Source organism: Gymnoscopelus braueri (genome assembly GCF_963280865.1).
Source record: "Gymnoscopelus braueri genome assembly, chromosome: 1".
NCBI classification, from domain to species: domain Eukaryota; kingdom Metazoa; phylum Chordata; class Actinopteri; order Myctophiformes; family Myctophidae; genus Gymnoscopelus; species Gymnoscopelus braueri.
In genome coordinates this window covers 25,964,150-25,989,314 of record NC_137603.1, presented here as the reverse complement: position 1 = coordinate 25,989,314, position 25,165 = coordinate 25,964,150, and the positions used below count along the sequence as shown (strand labels likewise).

The window sequence follows — 25,165 nt, the reverse complement described above, 5'->3', positions numbered from 1 at the left end:
ACAGATTTTACTCTACTGACATCAATTGAGTTTGCAGCTCAATTTCAGCATTTCAGAGATACACAGAAGACTGCTGTTTTATTGCTGCTATATAGCCAAACAAAAAATATATAAAGTTGTTAAACATTTTGATAGTGTCTTTTAAAAGTTCCCTCTATTTTTGTAAGTTTATTTATCCTCCCCACAATAAATTAACAACTTGTTTGTGTTCAAGTAGGAAATCATGGTAAATCACATTATTTTGCAGTGGCACTGTGTCCCTGCTGTGGTGAGTCACCAAGGCTGCATGAATGCAGAGGAAAGCGAGCAGATGCTGTATAGGGTTGGGTTATTGCATTGTAAAATCCAACATTTGAAGAAGGTCAATAGAATACTACATTATGCATATTTCCATAAACGTATTATGTCCATATTCACAACTACAAATGTGTAGTTCTGCCTGTACCTTACGTGGACATGTTACGGCTGCTGATGTCTCTGTAAAGACAATCTGTGACGTTGCATCTTATTTTAATTCATTATGTAGTTCAGTTCCATAAAAGGTACTAATGGCTATATGGGCAAAACTAACATCACAGTTCTCCATGGCAGCCATTGTTGTTCATCATTCTGTGCCAGGACTGCAGCGCCTACTGCTTGCGTCATCAGAGTGACTACCCTGAAGATCAGCCCCCGAAGCTGATAGGACCTGTAGGATTTTCATCTGCCCAACTTATTACAAGCCTCCTATGGGGTGGCCAAACGTGCTCAGCACAGCGATTAACCTGTGTGCAGCTACAACAATGGGTCAAAATCTCAAGTAAAAACGAATAGAATACGCACATCACTTCATTGAGGTGCTGGGTTGGAAAGTAATATGAAGAAAAAGAATAAACCCGCACACTCGTCTGCTCCAATGTAAATGTATTGAAATAAATTCAATAAATTTACATTGGCGCAGACGAGTGTGCAGGTTTATTCTTTTTCTTCAAAATCTCAAGTCACAATTGTTTCAAAGAAAGAGTTTAAGGGAACAGAAAGAATGTTCAGAATATTGCTATAATTGATAAATAACACTATACATTTCATTAACTCATTCACTGCCAGAACTTTTTTATTTTTGCGTTTGACAAACTGCCAGAGATTTTTCATAGAAAAAAAAAAGTACTCAGGAGCCAAGATACAAAATGTTTAAGTTTTAAGTTAACAAGGAAGTGAATGGGAGTCTAGATCTTCAACAAATCATATCTCCTTGGTCTTTAGGTTAAAAATTAAATTTTTTTTGAAAAAAAGTCGTTTTAGTCGTTCTTGGCAGTGGAGGCTTAAAGGACAAAAGTCGTTTTAGTCGTTCTAGGCAGTGAATGAGAGCTCCATAATGAAAATGGTGGGTTTTTGTATTGATGTACCTGTTCAATTAAAATAATAACAAATCAAATGATTGTATTTGTCAAAAAACTGATCTAACAAGTGTGCGCATGTGTGGTCGATGGTTTGTATCAACCATAGGCAATCTGTGTAAATATAATGAGCAAAGCCCTCAGCTGTTTTTCTGTAAACTTGGGGCTCAACTTTACAAGAAGGAAATATGTCAGACTTGCATGTGTATGCACCTCAAAATCTAAAATTAAAACGTTGGAAGAATTTGTATTTAATGATAATAAAAAGCTTGACAAGAGATTACAGTATGCAAAATAGATATTACGGCAGTCGCCAGATCAGTTCAGTCTAGGCGCAGCACCACAGAGACTAAATTGGTCATTACCGAGACTAAACGTCACACGTTTAAAATAAGAGCATAATTGACTGAATTGACTTATTAACTCTTCTCTGTTGCTACACTTACAATGTAACTATGTGTTCACGCTTATATTTTATCACTATTGAGATATTTGGCATAACTATTGAGGTATGACATTTTGTCCATATTGTGAAGCCACAACATGTGCAGGCACGTGCACCCCCTCTCCAGTAAAACCTAGTCCTAGACCAAGTTGTTTCCTGCAGGAAACCCTGAAAATGTAATGCAGCACAATGAACCTACAGTACTGTAGTTGTGTTGACATAATTACTGCTCAACACAGTGTACTCATACAGTATCTGAGCATGCAGATAATTTGATCTTCTTAAACTTCAACTTCGCTGATTTCTTTTCAATTGAATCCTAACTGTTCTATTGTGAATAATGTGTTAAAATCTGAAAATGTATGTGTATCATTAGAGAGGGGGGGATATACATCCCTGATGCCAAGCGATTTCCCTTGAACACTTCACTCATTGAAATGGTCTCAGGCTACAGTGAGCAAATGTCAGGTAGAGTAATTTCTGCCAGAAGCAGCTAATTTGGATTGTAAAAAGGAAACGTCTAAAAACTCACCTCGAGATATGAGAATGAAATATCAAAGACTTTCTCCTCCTTGAGTGACTCCATACGATTGAACAGCTCCTGCATAGTGCGGTACATAACCCCTGGTTCATCTGATGAGCCTAGCATGGTATGCGTTTTGCCTGCTCCAGTGGCACCATAGGCAAACACTGCAGAAAAGAGTCACAATAAAATAAATAAAAACATGACAACATTGCTGGTGATGACCTGTAAGCTTGAAAACTATATCAAACCATACAAAGTAATGGAAACAACAATTTCAATAAGTGGCAAAGAAATGCTGATGCATTATTTTGCACAATAAGAAAATCAGTAGTTTCATTCATATGTCCATTTTTATTATTGTCTCCACCAGACCGAAGGGTGGCCAAGACTACTATGTATGCAAGGAATATCACTTCAAACACTAGCCATGTTTTGTATGGAGAATATAGGTTGCTGCCTTCAGGAAGGAGATAGTGTTCCAACATACAATAAGGTCAAACTGAAGAGGTCCAACTGAAGAGGTCCTTTGTCCATCAGACGACATTGAGGCTTAATCAGGAGTTTAGGCCAGGGGTAGGCTGAGTGGTGGACATTGCTCTTGTCTTCATCCACGGGTGTCCTAGGGCATGGTGGGCATCACTTCCTGTCGATTTGATCCCCGATACCTGATCGGGTCGACGGGAGGTGATGCCCACCGTGCCCTAGGAAACCTCAACCTTGTGGGTATGTTTTATGTATGTATTTTTGTTTTTTGTGTCATGTCAAATGTGTGTACTGTATACGTGTTGCATACATGGCTGCTGGGTCGCAAGACAAATTTCAGTGTGAGCTGACAATAAAGTATTATAGTATTGTATCGTATTCGCCCCTGTCCATCCGTGCGTCCGTGTGTGTTCGTCAGTCCATCTGTGAGCAGCTAATGCCTGGCACCGATCGGCGTCACGCCTGTAGTGTGCACACACACACACTACCAGTCGCCCATATTTTTCACGATTGACCTGTTATGGTGCCCCGGTGCCACCAGCAGGCTGATTTTAGCAAAACACATTTTTGACTATTACTCCTACAGATTTTGTCCAAACATCACGCAAATAATCAGTACACATTATCTCTATAGTCACGACGGATTTGTCCGATTTTTCATATTCCATCCCGATTAGCTAAGATTGGCTTCCAAAGTTTGCAGGAGGGGCCTGTTTTGAACAAAATGCCTCAAATCATGAGGATTGCCGTGAAACTTGCCACCCTACATTTTTCAAATCTGCGTCATGGTGGCACTATAACAGGCCGATTCACGTTTTTACCTGTAACTGGACCGATCGGTGTGAAATTTTGCACGCATAGTCCCTAGAGCCCAAGGAAAAACCTCTGCCCTGCATTTTTCACACCAGCCTTTTTATAGCGCCACCAGGAGGCAGATTTTTGCAAAACGTTTTTTATATTACTTCAACAGACTTTGTCCAAACATCACACACATCGGCACACATCTCTATAGTCATGTGATCAATTCAAGACGGATCTGTCAGATTTTTCATCTTCCATCCTCCTGATTGGCTAAATTGGCATCTAAAGTTTGCTGGAGTGGTCAGTTTTGAACAAGATTCCTCGATTCATGAACACAGCGTCTTATTGCTGTGAAACTTCATATTGGCCTGTTATAAATAAAACACATATTTTGCCATGACCGTACTCCTACGATTTTCGCAAAACACATTTTGCTATTACCGTACTCCTGCAGATTCTGTCCAAACATCATGCCAATCAGTAAACATTATCTCTATAGTCATGTCATCAAGATGGACCTGTCAGATTTTTCATATTTCATCCTGATTGGCTAAGATTGACTTCTACAACCTGGCCTGGCTGGGAGACCTGTGCTTCGAGGAGCACATTTTTCTAGTTTCACTATGAAGTGTACCCTCTTCAGAAATGCATTAGTGGATGGTGCATGGTAGCAGAACATAATCAATGTAACAAAACACATTTAGGTGAAACTTACCTGTGCAGTTGAACCCAGCCAACACTCCATCCAGAACCGTTTTCGTAGTGCTCTCAAAGATGTCCACTTGGATAGAGTCCTCTCCAAATACATGATCAAACACAAACTTGAGGTCTTTGTTTGCCCTCTTGTTCATGTCCCTGTTTCTTACACGTTTTGACCCAAAACACAAGATATCCTCCTGTTGCTTGGGATCAAATATCAGCATGTGATTATCCACAACCTGGACCACGTTCCTGAGGTTGTCACGCTTCTCATTGTCATTCTCTGGCCTCACTCTAACGACCACCTTCACATGACTGCATACCTCACTTGACATGATGTCTCTCTTTAGTGATGTTGAGCAAATGCTCTGCAAAACAAAGAATGCCATGGTTAGATTAATTTAATACTGCCACATCAAGCTTTCAGGATTTTTTTGGGATTCAAAAAAGTAAATGTAGTATTTTAGTAACTAGTAAAGTGGTGGTGTCATTCATACACACACACACACACACACACACACACACACACACACACACACACACACACACACACACACACATCTGTATTGTCGGCTAAGTGTGATGATTTATCTGTTCAAATTTCTAGTGTAACATGACTTGCCATAAAGCTCCAAACAACTGTCACAGTCAGTTATTGGAAATCCTTTTTAGGATAACGTTAGTTTCCCCCAGTCTGTACACACCAATGGCACATTATTATGTGTGTGCCAAATATAGAAAGCAATGATCATATTTCAGTACAAAACATTATCCATTACTGTCTAAACAAATCGAAATAATCATGATTTGCTCAGGACCCTCAGACATAGTTTCAATACACACAATAAGTGTTTAAATTGCATTACACCCCTTTACAGATGCTTTCGTAACAAGTGAGTTTGTGTAACATGCAGAGTGGACCCCCTAACGCACTGGTTCTCAAACTTTTTCATGCAAAGGACCCCCAAAATGACATGTATTTGGCTGCGGACCCCCATCTCAAAACATTTAGCTAGGGACGCCCTGGTACCGCCCCAAGGACCCCACTTTGAGAACCAATGCCCTAACGTCCAGGGAAACGTTTTCAAAATGCTCATGTTCTTGTACGAGGTGCACGTTATACACGCTAAAAAACGCTCAATCATTACATTCCGACAACGGGTCTGACATCATGCCTCACTTAAATTAAAGACAGAACTGCACCATTCAGGCTCAACGTGTAACGTTCGTGTTAGCTAGCGTGTTAGCCAAAGTGAACAATAGCACAACGATTTGCCAACGTTAGAATACTTTCTGCTAAGTTACCGGTTTATTTACTATAATTGACGCCGTCCCGCTCATATCTGGCGTAGTGCGCAACGTTGTCTTACCTTCATCAAAAACTGGGGACCATTAGAAGTTTAGGTAGTTTAGAAGTCCGTGCTAGTAGCAAGAGTTAAACACGGAAGACGGAACAACAAGCGCCAATATTTTCAAACGCAAGCCCTGAACTGCAGATTGAACGTAAGGCTTCTGTGATTGGACAGACTGGTAATGACGTTCTGCTGATGACGACATTTTGTAGTCCGGTCCGCGATGGGTTCCAAAAGCCTGGCGATGCAAGGATTCCTATGGAAAAAAAAAAATAATAATGATAATAATGATAATGATAATGTGTTATTATTTTTTATCATTATTATTATTATTATTATTATCGTATAAGTAAATAAAGAATTCACACTGTAGAATTAATGTTTTATGATTTATCTTTTTTTTTCACACTTTATCAAGATTAGCCCTGAAACATGACTGTCATACATGTGAACCATGGCTATATCAAGATAATCTCCAGAAATTAAACACACTTCTTACGATTTTTGAATCACACACTTAAGTTAAAAATTAAATAATAAATAATAATAATAATAATAATAATAATAATAATAATAATAATAATTATTATAATTATAATAAATAAGAAAAAATATATATATATAATATATTCACGGTCCAGACCGAACAAAATGTGGAACTTTTGGTATGTGCTTATGATAAGCTTATGTTAAGCACATATCTGATTTTCTCCATGAATAATATAAAAAACAAAACATTGGAAATCTGTTAGGGGAACCCGTCGATAACGCACTTCCGGCCAGGCTTTAGGACTACAAACATGGAAGTATTAGACTACAACTGTCACACCAAGGTGGAGCTACACAGACGTACCATAAGGTCGATTCACGGTAACTATCTGAGAATGTTCACACGTGCATTATTTGTTTCGTTTTCTGACACTCTCTGATTGATTTAATTACTGGATTATCGTTATGTACATGCTGCTGATAGTAGTGCATCCATCTCGTCCTGTAACGTCACACATCCAGAGCTAACGTGTAGCTGTCATTGTACTTTCTATTTGATTTGCCACACAGCACTATCTATTCCGACGTCCCGTTGGTCCCATTAACTACTATCCCTAACTTCACACTAACCTAACGTTTGGAATAATGGGATGTCGGAATTATGAGCGGACCCCGCATACAGGATAGCCTTGTCGTATTCTGTATGCGGAGGGTCGGGTAACAAATAATTCTTGTTTACAAATACACGTGTGTCGCTTGCAAAAAAGAGCAGATCCACAAACACGTTTGGATTGGATGTTTTTTCTTTTTTTTCAAGCGACGCCGTTATACTAAGTGGTATAAATTAAGACATTTTATCAAACAAATGTGTCTAACCCCCCATGGTTACACACTGCCACTGGCCAAAAACAGGAAACAAACTAGAAAAGTGCGCTCCGCCAGGTCAGGGTTGCCTACCCAGGCAAAGTTTGGAAGGCAATTATAGCCAATAGGAATGGAATCTGAGAGATTGTGTACCGATTTGTGTGAGTTTTGGACAACATCTGTAGGAGTAGTACCAAAAAGTGTGTTTTGAAGAAAAATGGCGGAAAATCTAGTCGGGCACAAATTGGCATGGCCTGTATGTGGAGTTGTGTCATGATCCAAAAAATACAGGGAAAAAAAGATAAGGATTTTTGTGTCACCTATGGTTCAAGAGTTATCTGGGCAAAATGTAAAGTGGGCTGTTATAGCGCCACCATGAGGCCAATAAAAAAAAAATGGGGTGGAGGTTCATCCCTGGCCTGGTGGTATAGACCAATTATTTGGTTACCAACATTGAGACTGGACTGGATACACAGGTGATTGTTTCATGCAATCAATTCCCAACATATTGTTTCAGGGTGCGCTGGTTTCAGTACATTCAACCTCCTCTTGTGTGTTGGCTAGTGAGGCGCGTCCTAGCAAGACATGACAGAATGGGTTTCTTTTGGTGCGGGCTGCGCGCGCATACTGGTTCTTATCAGTGTGACGTCGTCTGTTAAAGGAGAATTTTGGACTAAGTTTTTCTTACCTTTTCTATGATGCTATGATATCTTAGGATGAATGGTACAGTAGAAAAATTTCATAACTCCATCCCAGGTCCGGCACAGCTTAAAACGTGCGCGGATAGGCCTTGCGCTAGATCGTATATTTTAATAGCTTTTTTATTTTTGTATTTTTTTAGATCTGACGTTCATAGTGACAGAACACTATGCAACCAAAAAAAAACGCTAAACGAGATTGAAATCTCGAAATTTCAATCTCATCTAGCGAGACTTCTGTTTTTTTTTGTTTTTTTTTGGACTGTTCTGTCACTATGAACGTCAGATCTCAAAAAATAAAAAATAAAAAAGCTATTAAAATATGTGATCTAACGCAAGGCCTATCCGCGCACGTTTTAAGCTGTGGCGGACCCGGGATGGAGTTATGAAAATGTTCTACTGTACCTTCATCCTAAAATATCATAACATCATAGAAATTAGAAAAGGTAAGAAAAACGTAGTCCAAAATTAGTGCGTGCACAGTTTCATGGCAATCAGATGCTACATTCATGATTTGTGGCATTTTTGTGCAAAACGGGCCACTCATAAGCAAAATACTTTTTAGTTTCAGAGGCAACATACATACAGATCTATGACTTTATCTGTAGCATGCTAGCTATTAAAAAGATCACTGAAGCACGGTAAGTTTGCTATTGGTTTAAAATTGGTTTGACTATAATAATTTTTCATCACTGCTTGTTTTTTTGCCGACCTTACAACCACCCAAACTTTTGTAATCAGCCGCTGCTCATATTTTCATTTTTATTAAATCTACAAATGAACTGAGCGCATATTTTTATTGGCCAATAAAACCTCTAAGTGTATTAGCCTGAACTAGCTTGCAGGCTAGTATATAGTATAAATATCAGTCACCAGAACCAGGGATGTTATCAATGAGGGTAACATGGTTAACATGAAAGTTGATTGGGGTGCATGTTTGATCAAATGAATATCAAATCTCTAAATATTGAATCAAACAACTTAAAAAGTTGAGTAGATGTTAAAATGACTGCAGAAGAGTCTTTTTAAGAGTTAGTGTAACACAACTTCACGTGTAAACTAGGTGTATCACAGTATTTGATATTTAATTAAAGTCTCCTAAATATTCATCACATTGTACCATTTGTTTAATCGCCTTCTAATTTTCTCCAGATTTTCTGTCAGGACGATGATATACCATGTGTCCAAGCTCTCCATTTTGGGGTCAAGACAAGCAACTCTTGCTACTTGGAGAGTCAGGACAACTTGGATGTTCTTTGTGCACTCATCAACAGTTGGCTCATCTAGTCCGTGTGCCCAGGATAGACCTCAAGATCTGTCTTACTTTGCACCTGAAAAGACTCCTCACAAACCAGTCATGCTCAAAGAAGTGCTTCATTGCTTAGATGTCCAACCTGCTCAGGTAATGATTATTTCTTCTATTTTCATAATGTATAATAATAATAATTGCAATAATTGCAATTCTCTCTGTATAATTGCAAATAATACAGAGAGAAAAGCCAGATACCTAACTATAATGCTTACATCAATTATACAATTGTGTGCATCATGGATAAATATATGTTATATAATTCCTGGGCTATGACTGAATAGGACCTCATCGTGATTTGAGGGAATTTAGTGAAAATTCTTTGCACACCACTTCTTGTCATATAAGCCAGTACCTCTACTTTAAACCGTTTTATTTACTATGGGCGGGTTTCCGCGCGACGTCATCACAGAGCAGAGTGCGCGATCTGCGCATGCGCGGGGGAGAACGAACCGGAAGCGCCATTCACTCTCTCGTTATTTTCGGGATTTAGATAGGCATAATGCTGCTATTATAGGCATAATAGGCATAATGCTGCTATTATATACAAACAGATCCAACTTTCGACAAATCATTTTTATTGAGTAAAAAAGATATTACAAACTGCATCATTTAATCTACTTTCATTAAACCTGGTGAAGACCATTTATTTTCTGAATGTACAGTGGCCAGAGATGCTGCGGGTAATAGCGCCCTCTACAGGCTCATCCCGCCACTGCGCGCGCATCATCCTCTATGTTTACAAACAGGAAACCCATCTATAGGGACAGATGGACATGAGTCAAAAGCCTTCTGGTGTGGTGGGCAGCAAAGGAGGGTTAATGGTGCCCCCCACACCTTTATAATGCATAAACTGGGCAGGTGGGGGCCATGGGTCAACAACTTAGTCAGGAATTTCACCAATATAACAGTGTTGGCAGGACATAAAGTGCTACATGAACTTAACACCTCTAAACTCCTCCGCTGCCCGCCCATTTGCCAACTGTCCCAACATCGCTTGCCAATTTGTTGCTATTAAAACAGTTTATACGATTTTTGAGGACAGTCATGCAATAACTTAAAGGAGGATTTCACCCAAAAAATGACTTATTTTCTATCAATTACACACCCCATGAAGCCTTGATTTCATGGATTTATTTTTGTTTTTGTGGCATTCCTAAGACAATAATTTGATGATCGTGTGTATTTCCGGTAGGAGACACAAATAATCTACTTTGTGTCTCCTACCGGATACATTAGCCGGTAGGAGACGGGAATCAAATTATTAGCTTAAGAATGCGACAGAAACAAAAAAGAATCCATGGATTCAAGGCTTCATAGGGTGTGCAATTGATAGAAAATAAGTAATTTTTTTGGGTGAACTCCTCCTTTAAGTCTAAGTTGGTTACAGCAGTAAATTAGAGCTATGCTCTTTGTTCGTACATTTGCGTGCTTGTTGTCATTCGGTTTAATTTACTAATTATTATTTACTGTATGCAAGGCCTCTATTAGGACATTATCTAACTTTATCACATTAAAGAGTCATATGTCCAGCCTGAAACTCTATAATGTAATAATGCGTAATTACAGATCTAACCTGTCTATCTGTCAAGCAATCAGAATTTGGAACACTGATATTAGCATCTAATACAGCTACTGTACAATTCAGGCAATCACAGAATTGTAGTGGTTAAGTGAAGGTGTTACTATAGTCAATGGCAGGGAGGAGCAAAACCTCCCTGTGCTATCAGACAAATACCCTCTCAAATCACTGGGGACGAAGGTTAATATTTTGAACGGTTGTTGTAAAGCAATCAGCCATGTGTAGCTGCTTTTGTCAGTCAAGCCAGAGTTTGTATAAATGGAGCACTCATGTGATTACGGGTGTCTGAGAGCAAATACTGCAATTAGACCAAAGTGGGTAAATGCAGCCTTTCAACACCCTGCTGTCTCCCACACATGAAATCTGTCTGTGGATATCTACTGTATATGGGTAGGAGTCATATTGCACTATTTTCACATTACATTGCACACACAGTTTCACACATTGTCAGACACAATAATATTTTGTGCTATGTCTTTCATGAAAACACACTAATTTAATTCATTAATGATAAGGAAAACTGGCAGAAAAAGACTCGCACTCTACATAAACTTTTTAGGAAGACTCCTTAGACAGAGACTAAGAACATATCTTTTATTTTATTTTAACATGCTCAGAAAGTGCTCTGTGCTCAAAGTGAAAGGTGAAAAAAGCAGCAAACGTTTCATGGGTCATGGGACCTTCTCTGGCGAAGTCAGGTTACTTCGTCAGTGCTGTATTCATTAATGTTACAAATGGTTTGACTTAAAGGACAACTTTGTTTTTTTTACAACCAATGTTTATGTTTTAGCTTGTAATTCAAGTAAATAAAAGATGAGAGTTTAAATCTTTTCATTTACTGCTTTCTATAGTTTTAGCAATTTTCTAAATATGTATTTTTTTTTACACAATAACCCGGCGATTTCTTTATTATTATTTACAGTAGCTCTTCTAGCCCCCAATAACTCACATCTGGCCATCAATCGTTTTATCGTGTAAAAAATACATATTTAGCCACCTGCCCGAATGCCCCCGCCCATTGTAAAAAAGATCGCGAAAATAGAAAGCAGTAAATGAAAAAAAAATTACATCATGTTTTATTTACTTGAATTACAAGCTAAAACATAAACCTTGGTTGTAAAAAAAACTAAGTTGTCCTTTAACTTTGTGTGTGCCTACAAGCAAAAAAAGATGCTGGCTTAGAGAACCTCTCAAAGAATGTGTACATGCATTCAGGCCTAAAGGGCAAGTGTGGGTTATAGACCCTCCACAGTGGCAGGGAATAAGGTTAGGGTTGCATACTGTGGAGGGTGTGGTTAGGGTATAGACCCTGCCTAGTCTGATGGAAAATGTTCATGCAGTGAGATGGAATGGAAGTCTTCTTGATTTGGTTTGTTTTAGTTGTCTTAAGCATTATGATTGAATGAAGGACTTTGTGTAGATTTGCATTCCTCCAATATGGTGACGATTCTTCTCCTGTTATTGTCTCCGCCAGGCCGAAAGGCATGGCGAGAGAGTATGTTTTACCCCCTGTCCGTCCGTCCGTGTGTGTGTCCGTCCGTGTGTCATTCTGTCATTTTGTGGACAGCTAATCTCTGGCACCATTGGCTTGATCGCAGCCAAACTGTGCACACACACTCCCTGGATGCCAGAGCAGAACCTCTGCTCCAATTTTTTTCACATGGGCCTTTTATAGTGCCACCAGGAGGCCGATTTGTGCAAAACACATTTTTGGATAGTACTCCTACAGATTTTGGCCAACAATCCCCCAAATCGGTACACAGTATCTCTATAGTCATTAAAAGAAACGGCTCATTTCAGATTTATCATATTCCATCCTGATTCGCAAAAATTGGCTTTCAAAGTTTGCAGGAGTGCGCCGTTTCGAACAAAATGCCTCAAATCATGAACACAGCATGCAATTTCCGTGAAATTTTGCTCACACATTCCCATTAGGCCGAGGAAGAAATGCCATTTGAAAATGTTCAAATCAGCCTCATGGTGGCGCTGTAACAGGCCGATTCATGTTTTTACCTATAACTGCACCGATCAGTGTAAAACAAAAACCTTTGCCCTGCATTTTTCACATTTGCCTTTTATAGCGCCACCAGGAGGCAGACTTATGTAAAACACATTTTTTGATATTAAGCCTTCAGATTTGATCCAAATTTCACGCAAATAGGTACACATAATCTCTATAGTCATGTGATCAAGACGGATCTATTTGATTTTTCATATTCCATCCTGATTGGCTAACATTGACATGTAATGTTTGCAGGAGTGGCCCGTTTTGAACAAAATGCCGCAAATCATGAACGCAGTGTCCGATTGTGGTGAAACTTTGAATGCACATTTGCACTACGTTGAGGAACAAATGCCACCCTTTTAACATTGGCCTGTTATAGCGCCACCAGCAGGTCAAATTTAGCAAAACACATTTTTAGAACAAAATTCCTCAAATCATGCATGCAGTGTCCGATTGCCGTGCACGGCCTAGGAATAAATGGCATCCTTTTCACATTGGCCACCAGGAGGCCATAATAACCTACCTGACCTGGTGGAGACTTGTGCTCCGAGGAGCACTTTTTCTAGTTTACAATGGAATAGTTGTGCTGTTACCTCTCTCTAACAGCAACTGCCATTTTTGGGCAGTAAATACATTTTAAGCCGATAATGGCATCATGCTTCAAAGTAGGAAGCAGAACACAAACAAATAAAACAAAATCAGCTGTTTTAATTCATTTTAACCCTATAATATCTGAGAGTAGGTGGTAAGTTGGGGATTTGACAAATTCATAGGAGAAACATTCACTGTAGTCAGTGTCCAGATGCAGGAAAAGCAAGAGACCAACACAAATAAAGTCTACCCCTGCGCACTTTTAAATAATCTCCCACTGTTTAATACAAGCTCAGTCCAACAATGTTTCGATCCTGTCTGAATCTTCATCATTCTTTCCTGATGAAGTTCTAGAAGGGACGGGGTATTGAACTGAACTTGCAACAAACAGTTGGAGCATATTTAGCAGTATGCAGGCTTTTTAGTTTTTTGTTGAATTGACAAATTCAAGCATTGGGACCTGTATTTTCAAATGTGCTACTCTGAGTGCAAATCTTTGCCAGGCCGGGTTGCCTACCCACGGCTGTGTCAGTCATGGGGTGCAGCCATGAGGACATGAAGAAGCTGCGGGCAGCTGTTTGTGGCGACCCTATAGCCAGAAGTGAAAGCAGTTTTGTTCAGACATGCCATTCCAATTTGGGTATGATTCAATGTTGCGCTCAGATTTTAAACATTTGGGGTTGAGTTTCTTCCTTCGCCCAATGCGAGTGTGTGTGCACAGTTTCACTCATGCCAACCAGCAGTGCCCGAGATTAGCTGCTCACAGACGGACACACACACACACGGACGGACAAGGGCCAAAACGTTTTTAGTACCTGAGATAGAAGTTTACTTTATTTAAAGCCCAAGGTATTCAACAACCTATTAATGTTCCAGTCAGTGTATCCAGGTAAACAATCAGGATTAAAAAGGGGGCGATTAAAGTCAAGATTTACATTATTTTGAGATTTTAAAGATGAAGATCAGTCCACAAAAAAAATCATAATTTTGTAATGCAGCCCCAGTAATTAAAACAAGTCCTGCTAACTTGATGTTGGTATCCAATGTTCACCTCCAAGTTCATCTTCATGGAGAAAAAATGAGGCGCTGGAATAGAATCATGTCTTCTCTGGTAGAATTGGGATAGTGCCTAGTTGACAGATATTTGGTTTACCAAAGCACACATAATGTAATATCAATGTTAAATTAGCTTCCCCAATCTACAAGGAACACACTGTCCATGGTGCTGAAGTTGTATGGAGTGCTGAAGGGACAGCGCCCCTTTGTGAACAGTAAGCATGAATGATTCCAAATCTAATCAAATATAAATCAAATCTAGGGCTTGGAGTTGGATAAGGAGCTGCTTCACTACAATGGATTCAAGAATGCTTGTGTGGATTCATACTTCTATATTAATGTCATTGCCCTTGTAGTACTCAGTCAGGGGTTTAATGGTACACATATTTGTACCGAACCATTTTGGTACAGTGCATTCGGTTCTGTGCAGTGTGCACATGTGTGTACCAAACGAGTGGCAAAACAAATCCAAATACATGTTCCCACACAAACATATCATGGGAGTGCACAGACAGAGCTATGGCAGCTGCAATGTGTTGAATGGAGAACAGATCTATTTGAGCCGTTTGGCGTTCCACACTGATCTGAAAACCAACAACATGTGGCGATGTGACGCATTGTTGGCTTGTAGATCTGTTCTATTTTTCAAGCTACACCACCACGATTATCAGGTGTTTTTTAGCCACTTTGGTCGAAACTGCCACGCTACTGCTAGTGAATTGAATGGTCGGAACATAACACCAGTTAGTCATGATACCAAAGTGGAGCAAATACACAAAGTGTCCCGCTGTGTACCGAACGTCCAAAGTGAAATTCTATTCTAGGTAAAGAAAGGTAAAAGAGTTTTGTGTGTGTGTGTGTGTGTGTGTGTGTGTGTGTGTGTGTGTGTGTGTGTGTGTGTGTGTGTGTGTGTACACGCGTGAGCGACAGAGACGGAGAGAGTTCCTTGTGTTTGTAGTGCCTATGTATCGGCTTTATACATGTAAATGTTTTGTGTTGAATATGAATTCATTTCAACGTATCTATCATTGTACGATACACTTTCTATAACTGTCAGTGAGAGAGAGAGAGAGACTTTCATATAATTCTTAGAATCTTTTCTATAAATGTTATAACAAAAGTATTATTTTCAATCCTTACAAAACTTCCTAATAAACAACAAGAGATTTTATGTTATGCATTTCCCCCCGAAAAACAAAAACTGAAAACCTGAAACTGAAACCAAACTGAAATGTTTGTGTACCATTATTCCCCTTACTCAGTTCAGCTTTTTACATTTTTATCAGATTTTATATAAAAGTCTTTGTCTACCACCCCAGCTGCCTTCAGTTAGCTGAGGAGTTTGGGCTTAATCTGATCTGATTATGTAGCTCTGTCTCTCTTCACAGTTGGTTTTATTGTTGTTGGCTAAAATGTTTGGTTAACCAAGCAGTATGTCCTGTGCTATGTTCCAGGCACCAATTTATGACATTTCTTGTCCAGTTTAGTTCCTACAGTCCCCTTTCCCTCTAATTGTGTCACTTCAGATGAGCATCTTCCTCTTTGTCATCTTTGTCATCTCTTTGCAGTACAGACTCATGTCATTTTGATTTGATCTCACCTACACTAAAGATGGGATAGTGTGCTTCATTAATCTTTCATATTGCTGATGAATCAGAGTTTTCATTCAAATTACAGGATAAGTGAAATCACATTGCATCGGAAGTAGATCCCAGTCTACAACTGTTATTCAGGGGGCTAATTTGTTTTAAAGATAAACATCTTAAAATAATATTTCCATATGGCACTTATATTTTAGGCATGTATAAAATCCTCCATTAAATGATAGATGGATGCATTGCTATAAGTCTGATTTCCTTTGCACTGAGAAACGGGACTGGACGTTTTCTGTAAGGCATATTTCAAGTCATTATTCAACTCATACAGTAAATCATTAAATACTAATTGTTGAGATAATATTTGTTTTTCTTCTTAGCTTTCAACAGTAGCATTACTGATCTATGTTTAATGGAGTTCAGTATAGTTTCTGTACACTGAATATGCCTGTAGTCAGCTGTAGAAGTTGTGCAGTGAAATATCCTCTCACATAGTCAATTAGTTCAACGTTCTATTGATTTTAGTTTGTATGAATGATATTTTTGTTATTAGTACAATTTATTTACTGCAGAATAGGCTGTTATGTGTGATGGTGTCAGTGATGTTCTAGGGCCGTTCTTTTACACACTGTATTATAATGCAATTCTATGTTTGAAACTATGGGTTTTGTTTTTTGTTTCAGTTGGATTCTGAAAGTTTGCGAGGTAAAAGTGCTGTACTGTAACTGTAGTGTACTCTCTCCACCCACCCACGCAAAGGGGAACATCCCAGTGACTGCATACAGAGAGGAAATTGTTTGTTTCAGTAGTGCGAGGAAACCCCAGCTGGCTTGTTGCTTCTGTGGCATCATCCTCTTCCCCCTCCTGTTTGTCCACCCCCTCTACCTCACTAGCACTGATGGGCAAATAGAACAGTTCTTGGTGAGAAGGACGAGGCATGGGGAATCCTCCTCTGGCACCGGCTGCTTGGGTTGGGGACCTCCGCCAGAATAGATTAATGAGCCGTCAGCTGAGAGTCCAGGGGAAAAACCCTGTGCTGCTTTACCAAGGGAAAGAAGCTGCCTACGCTTAGACTGCAGTCTCACCACACTCCCCCTTGTGGAGTTAACAAGGCCATAAATGTTAATACTTGCCTTTTTTTTGGACGATTGTCAGAAACGGTTCTTTAACATGTGCACTGTGGAGAGCTTTGATGCAGAGAGGTAGATCATGATTATTTGCTGATGTGACCGATGATGAATAATTGTGTCTGGAGTTGCAATTGATTCTGAGTATGTGACTGTGTAAAATATAGTTTTGCTCACTCCCATAAGTGCATTTATATTGATACATTTGATGTGCGATGGCACCTTGGAAAAGTGTCCAATCTTCAATTGCAACTTCAGAGTCAGAGTTTTGATCCTCTTGACATCCTATATTGACCCTGTTTTAGTTCGGATCTATTACCAAGTTCATATATCTCCAGGATGTCTGCCAAGACCTGACTCTGACAGCTTCTGATGCAGAGTGTGAACTTCACACTCTGAATCAGAAGTTGAGTCAGAGTCAAACTACCTCTCTTTAATAACATAATCCGTCTCACCAAAAGTGTGAACTACCATCATATCTGGAACAAAATGTCACTTATTAAATGGTTAGTAAAACACGAGTCACTACTGAGGTATATTATTTAGCCCAGCTCCCATTCTGGGTGAATAGGAAATACATTTAACTTGATTTTTCGTGTGCATAGTAAAGTAAATATTGACTCCTGCACCTTTACTTATTTTCCTAAATTGATATTGGACGAAAAGTTACTGTTTCATCATATATGTAAGTAAAGAGGTAAAATTGCTACACATTCTTTCCTATGATGGGAAACTATGAAGCTAATTGTTTGGTCTTGTGGATTGTGCAGTAATTTTTTCACTGGCACTGATTCAACCAGAGGTAGCAAGTAGCAGCACCAATAGAAAACAACAGTAGTAAAATGTTATATTATACATTGGTTGTTGTATCATATGGAACTAGCCTGTAGTGGATTAGAATGAAATCATCTCAAAACAGCAGATTTTAAAATCTTGTCATACCGTAACTACATTTAGTTTGAGACGGGAGATCCTACATATTTGCAAAAGTATTTTTTTTAATTAAGGCTTTCTACAATGTTTGCTACAATGATATATCGAGTGTTTGACTCAAGGCTGTGTTGAGTCTCGCTGGTGTAATTGGATGGTTGTAGAGACATCCTGTAACCGATAACTGGAAGGTTCAACCCCACAACAGCCTTTGTCTGTCTATACCTGGAAGTGTCTTCAAGCAAGACACTAAACCCTTACCTGCCTCAGAGGCGCTGCAAATGGTTCACCTTGCACTAGATCCCACCTTGTGAAATGTGCACCGTTATGTGTCGCAAAGGCATGCAAAAAGCGGCACATTTCTTAATGCGTGTAATTTCGTGACTGATTGTAATATACTCTTAAACTGCTTGAGTATATTCATACATACTACACAAAGACAGCACATCATCTGATAGAAGAAGAAAAAATTATGCAGTGATTATAAAAATATCGAGATAAACTTCAATCTTCGTTATTGCAGACAGCTACTATGTAGGCTCAAACTAACGAAGATGTTGAAGCAGTGCATCGTCTTTGAAAAAGTAAAAGGTATCACAAATAATGTATATAATGGGCAGTAAATATACTACCTGGAGCAAGGGATTTGCTGTTTTCTCAAATGTAAATGCACCACCCCACCCCCTTGTGGGTCTTACCTTTGTTTTTTTTCACTCCTCCTTTGTTTTTGGGAGCACTGAGTAGTGAAAGAGGAGGCTGGTGAATAATTGATCCTTGTAATTAAACACTCCAGCTAGGGACGCTGGGGCTGATTGACGGCCAGATATTAGGCCCTTGTCTCGTAAGGTTGCAAGTTTAGTCTGAGGTTATCAGTGGCCAGAAGAGTCTTACTCCCTCCCTGCCTCATTACTTTCATGAGTAGAACATTTCATAGTGGAGTGGTGGGGGCGTGGTGTGAAAGACAGTCTGGGACTTCATTAGCCAAATGGGGTGCCTCAGTCTATGGTATGCCAAATTGTTCGGCCTTGCTGAACAGACAACCCCCTTGTGGGTACTTCACTACATCGTCCTGTGGAGTTGCCTCAACCCATTTATCTTGCATACATTCTTCAACTCTAGTTTCACATGAATCATTTTTATAATAAAAGAAAGCTGTGTCATCTTTTGGGGGCACTTCACATGATGTATAGGTGGCAGCAACTTTTGAATCTGTTTGCCTTGCCAATGTAATAACACAATGTTTGTGTTATTACGATTTTTGAACAACTGATGTTAAGAGTAACAGGCACTGTACTGTATGTATATGAGAGAAGGGAAGGTATATTTCTATACTGTTACTGAACATGACACACAGGGGTAAAGGAGGATGGGAGGCTATACTATATAACTGCTAAATGAATCACTGGGAGCTGAATACAGTTTCAGTAACTTTATTGTGTCTGTATTTACATGGATGCAATATTGCTGAAAGTAGGGAGAATAAACAAAGTGAAACCCACCCAACACACATAATCAATACTATTACAGAGGATTTATGACAATATTTACATTTGTGCGTAGTGTATGAGCGTGGGTATGGTAATCAAATGTATGCCCTGTGGACAGCTGAGTTGAGAGGATGACTCATTCCTGCAACACATCCTTGATTGGGGTTCAGATGAAGGCTCAAAAACTAAAAACACTGCCAGTGATTTATACAGTGATGTGTTTTAGAGTAGTTCATTTTACAATTCCAAACTAGAGAAGTACGCTTGGAGTGCGTATCCCCACCAGGCTGGGTTTCATAGCCAGGGCTATATAAGGTCTTGGATCACAGTAAGGGTGCGAGGAAGTGCCGGCGGGGTGGGGGAGTCGTAGCATGTCTAACATATAGTTATTATCCTATAATTCTACAAGGCTCCGTGGCTCTGTATGTGCGTCTGTCTGTCTGTGCCCTCAAAATCTCTTCTGACCGGTTCTCCTCAGTGGCTGGAGCAATTGACCTGCATTTGCACACAGCCATTGACCATTACCATGTGCACGGAACACCGAAGCCCGCTCGCTTTCCCCAAATGTCAGCTGTTTATTAGTGTTTTTGTGTTCGCTGGCTCCCGGGTTGCCAGATCATGTGCGTGAAACAAGAGCCGGTGTTGCCACATCCGTGAAACAAGTGGACCGTCCGTGAAACAAGCGGACCATGACGCGCGTATGGGTGCTCATATCCCCCGACGGGTATGGTCTAGTAGTTACAACTTTACGCATTTGTTGCACTCTCCCATGGGCAGAAGTAAATGCTTTTGGAGGTGCACTCAATAGAGGCCCGTCATCATGCGATTCCAATTTGGGGTTGATTGGATGTTACATTCATGATATAACATTTTTGAAAGAAATGGGCCCCTCCCAGCCTGGCTCCAGACCATAGACTCCGACCCAGTCACTGGGTGGACTGCTTCTCCGGTCTGGCATTGTGTTTTGAACCTGCAGTTTATCCCGGTTGAAAAAGCAATTCTCCAATGTGCACCAGAGGGGTGGGGGTGGTTGGATTATCCAATCAGCACCACGGACCGTTATCAAGCTGTTTTCAAGCTGTGCACAGGAGCTGACAGCTTAGATGACTGGTGAGGTGTAATATTTATGTAGTTGTGGGAATTAGTTCTTTTCGGTACTGACTCATTCAGTACAATTCACTAAAAGGTTTAATTCAAGCGATTTATTCACCATGCAGTTTGGTTGCTTGGCTGGAGCTCTGCCTGTGTTGTGCCGTCACTCACTGAACTGAGACACAGCCAGGACCTTGACTGGATCAATCAGCGCACCGAATGTCCCCTCAGGCTATGGGATCTAAACACAAGGCACTAGCGCTGCGTGGTGCACTCGTAATGTGCCTCATATTTCAATAATGTAAACATGTTGAATGGCCCAAACTACGCAGTTCACAATAGGACCAGGTATGTCGATCTCTAGTGAGGAAAATCAAGTCCCCTCCCCCTTGTAAATTGCTTAGAATGTAGGTTTTGTCAGACTAACACTGAGGATTTTACAGTGTAGTTTAGGGTACAATTCTCAGAGATGGAAATAATATCAAATGGGGGTCAGTGGCCTAATGAATATCAAAGCGTCCTTGAAATTTTAAAGTTTGAGAACCACTGCTTTACAGTGTGTTCAGGTTTCGGTACATAGACCTTTGCAGCGAGTTTCCGGAAGTAAAAGTCCCAGCCGTTTCCTCCGTAGAGGATTTCTTTATCAGCTATAATGTCGTAACAATCCAATATAGACTTACTAGGCTCCTGGTTGTAAATCAATGCTACATGCTAGAAGCCACATGTCTGTATGCAATAAATCTAGTTTTAAGAAAAACATGTTTAATTTGCAATGTCACAGAGTACTGCAATACCCAGAATGTTACTGCACTGTAACATCCAATGACGTAGGCCTCTGTGATTGGGAAATAATTCACTCCGCCGCGAATGTCAAATGCGTTTCTTAATCCCGAAAAATCTACAATATTTTACAACATATTATAGTATGCGTCCAAGAGAGAGAGAGAGAGAGAGAGCCTGTCCAATAGAGCTACGCTCTATTGGACAGGTTTTTGCATGTAGACTCTCTCTCCCTCCCTCCCCTTTTCCCTCCCTCCCCCTCTCACTCCATGTCCGGAGGTGGGTTAGCGAGACATAGGGATTACACTTTCCGTGTGAGTGTGTCTGTCTCTCTGTCTGTGTGTGTCGGCAACCAATCAAATGAAGTTTTGTCTGTGTGTGTCCCATAAAGGAAATTCAATGATTTGTTTCGACCAATGGGCTAAGCTAAACGCACACTCATGGAGGTAGTTTATGACGTGACACAAAAAGGACACTTAAGGCCCTGTTTAGTCTGGCAGCCCAAATCCATCCCAAATCAGATTTGAGGTCCATCCAGATTGGAGTCTCATTGTTTTTTTTTATGCAGTCTGAAAATGACACAACAAAAAAAAGATCTTTGCTAATCAGTTTTGAATCACATTCCTCCTTAGCCTAGTACAGACTGCATAAAACCAATTCGACTTCAATCTGGATAGGAAATCACATTTGGGCTGCCAGTCTGAACAGGGCCTTAAGCACATGTGGTTACGCATAGGGACGTATGCGCTGGGTGAGCAACTTCCATTGAAATGAGTGGCCGGGGATTTTGTGTCCAACCTCCAGATAATGTATAGCTCAATAGGGAGAGCAGAGAGAATACTGCTTGTTTTTTCACTTTGAAAAACTAATTTTTGGAACTCAAATTTGGCTGGTTAGTGTGTGTGTGTGTGTTCTGTTAGGAATTGCTTGGTATGGAAGATGGAAGGGGGTATGGTGGGGGGGGGGGGTGTACAGGGTAATTATTGTAGTTTATGACTGCATGTGTGCTCCACTGCTGCTGCACTGCCACTTGTACGTATACACTGACATGTTATTATACAGTATCTACTGCAATTTTACCTGCCTCATTTCATTACTATTGTCCGGTTTTGCAATATCCGTTCCCGTTGCAGTTATGATTGAAGTATGGTTAAAATAAGACCACAGTGCATTATCAAGTCTGCCCCGTCCAAAAACTCAACTCGCATGGTTGAGATTTCTTTTTTAAATAACTCCACAATTCTGTAAAACAAAGTTCCCAGAATTATGTTTTCAGCAATTAGACTTTTTAACATGCATAATGTCTTTAGAATTTCCTTTACAGGTCTTTTAACCACTTTTCAATAGTTGTTCTCCAGACGTTAGTTATCCTATATTAAAATTTCCTTAAGGGAGGATCGGCCGGCCGGCGGACCTCTGGCATCACTCTGACTCAGAAATACCATAAACAAACCCCATACGCCCATATATAGGCAGGACCACGGCATAAACCCTAGTCGACCAACAATGGGTAATTGGTCAAGTAAGAGTGCCAAGAAAACAATTAAGTGCTACAAAGTAACTAGGATACTAGGTAAACATCAAACTTAGCATCTGTCTAAACAACATGCTATCTTGTCCCATTGGCATGTAAAGCTGTTAATCCACGTTAATCCACGTTAATCCACGTTAATCCATGTCGGTGTCATGTGGGAAGAGGAGCCGGTGTCGATTGCCGTTTTATTTCGCTCCATCAATCTCCCCTATCTCAAGCTTGTATCATTTAAGTAACATTTGCCCCGCAGCTGGAGAGAGGATAAAAGCGTCAGATTGCCGGAACGTTTTCTTCTAACTGCTTCGTAATAACAATTGTGGTGTTACTAAGAGCTTCGTTAAGTTTTATTTTCATGCATGATCATAGGGATGGGCATTTGGACCTTTTTTTGGTAAACGTTTAACCTTTGGACTGTGGGTGGTTAACCGTGGTTAACCGTCCATGACGTCATAGCAATGTATAAAGTTGCAGTGCTTTGTGTGGGCACTTCAAATAGGGCCTACAACATTAAATGTAACATACATTAGGTCTATATCTCCTTCTGTAAAGTTAATAATATAATAATAATAACTTGAATTTATATAGCGCCTTTCAGAAACCCAAGGACGCTTTACAAAACACAAAATAAACGAATTGCCAAAAGCCTGGGTAAACAAGTGTCTCTTCAGTGCGGACTTGAAAGAGTCCAGTGTTGGCGTCTGGCGAATCTCCATGGGGAGAGAGTTCCAGGGGTCAGGGGCTGCCACACTGAAAGCTCTATCGCCAAGGGTCTGCTGTGAGGGGTGGTGAGGAGCCCCAAGTCAGAAGACCTCAGGTTCCACGCGGGGGGGTAATCCTCGAGGAGGTCCGAAAGGTACCCTGGGGCTAGCTAGGGCATGGAGAGCTTTATAGGTGAAGATTGTTTTCTTCTCTTCAAATGTTCTTTTCTTTATTAGGTATTGTAAAATATTGTCTGAGAAACAATTAGATTATATTTTAAGTGATTCATTCCATTAATATTCTGTTAATATTTAAAAAAATGTTTATATGACTTAATTCCAGTTAATTTCGGTTATTAACTCTTTAACTGCCAGAGTATATACAATAAACTCACCCTTGCCAGCGATTTATGTGTTTTATAACCTTTTTTAAGTAGTCACAGAATATTTATCTCCAGTATGATCGATCCCCTGATGGTTGCTAATCAGGGAGGGTTTCACTGTGTGGTTTCACAAATGTCAACGAGGTCATCGCGACCTCGTTGCTGAAAATGGCATGTCTTGACCAAAAATACATAGTAAAATAAAAAAGTACACAGGAGCCGAGATACAGCATTTATAAGTAATAAGTTAACCAGGAAGTGAATGTGAAAAAAAAAAAAAAAACGCATTAACGCGTCCATGGCCATGTGGACCAAGTACCAATTGACTCGAAAACTCGTCCATGGCAGTAAAATAGTTAGTCCTAAACCGTTAGTGACACATATTCCGGTTAAACAGTTAACCGTTTAACTGTCCCATCCCATAGATAATCAACACTATTCTAAGTAAGTTTAACATCCAGCTACCAGAATCAAGGCCGACACCCATGGAGTTAGGAGTCAGCGTTGGAGAGGGTCTCACACAACACAGCTGCTCCTACTGACTCCACATTTTGCACACATATAGTTCAGTGCTCTGTCTAGAGCTGCTTCCTACACTGTTAGTGTACATTTGTTTGAAACTCTATGATTGCGCCCCAGCACCAGAAGTCCTATGATGCGATGAGGCCTGGAATTTCGTCATTTTAGGGGAAAGGCCACATGGCCTTTGGTGTTGTAATTCTTTTGAGGGCACAAAGGCCAAATGCCATTGCAGAAAGGCCATAAAAAAAACTACCTGTGAAATACAACCCATTTATTTCACAAAATAATGTGTTGGCAAATTACCAATATTTAGTTATATAGGTCTCAATATGTCACATTCAGCCCTGGACTTCACTGACTGAAGGAGGCGTCACATTAATCACATTAGATTCACAGATTAGAGATTTTATGTATTTTCCCCACAAGTTATTTTTCATTCAAATGAAATGTGATTGAACTTGCACTTATAATGACTTTAGTTGATTTTTCACTATTTAACTTAACATATAGTATTTCTTAATTATTAATAATTACAGCTTGTAGATTAGCTATTTTCACCATTTTAAATTGTTTCTAAATAATAATTAAAAAGAAAAGAACATACAAGGTTTCCACCCTACAGCAACAATATATAGCCAAATATATGGTTCTGTATCAGTATACGAGTCCGTTTTAGCAGATTTCATTCTAATAGGTTACTATGCCTACCTATGTATTTCATGGGCCTGGGTAGGTCATCCT

General features: G+C 39.9%; 2 protein-coding genes across 3 annotated transcripts in view; one reads left to right on the top strand and one right to left on the bottom strand.

Moving 5' to 3' along the window:
- Positions 1–5,802, bottom strand: part of kif18a (kinesin family member 18A) — a 35,200-nt gene extending 29,398 nt beyond the window's left edge. For both annotated transcript variants that reach the window (XM_080418351.1, XM_080418352.1), the window contains exons 1-3: positions 5,701–5,802; positions 4,347–4,698; positions 2,354–2,511 (exon numbers count right to left, since the gene is read on the bottom strand). In XM_080418351.1, coding sequence (XP_080274477.1) covers positions 2,354–2,511; positions 4,347–4,698; positions 5,701–5,706 — 516 coding nt within the window. In that variant the 5' untranslated portion in view covers positions 5,707–5,802. The remainder of the gene's footprint in view (positions 1–2,353; positions 2,512–4,346; positions 4,699–5,700) is intronic.
- A 734-nt stretch (positions 5,803–6,536) lies between these two features.
- Positions 6,537–25,165, top strand: part of mettl15 (methyltransferase 15, mitochondrial 12S rRNA N4-cytidine) — an 84,885-nt gene continuing 66,256 nt past the window's right edge. Inside the window, exons 1-2 of the mRNA XM_080446424.1 lie at positions 6,537–6,552; positions 8,886–9,135. Coding sequence (XP_080302550.1) covers positions 8,902–9,135 — 234 coding nt within the window. The 5' untranslated portion in view covers positions 6,537–6,552; positions 8,886–8,901. The remainder of the gene's footprint in view (positions 6,553–8,885; positions 9,136–25,165) is intronic.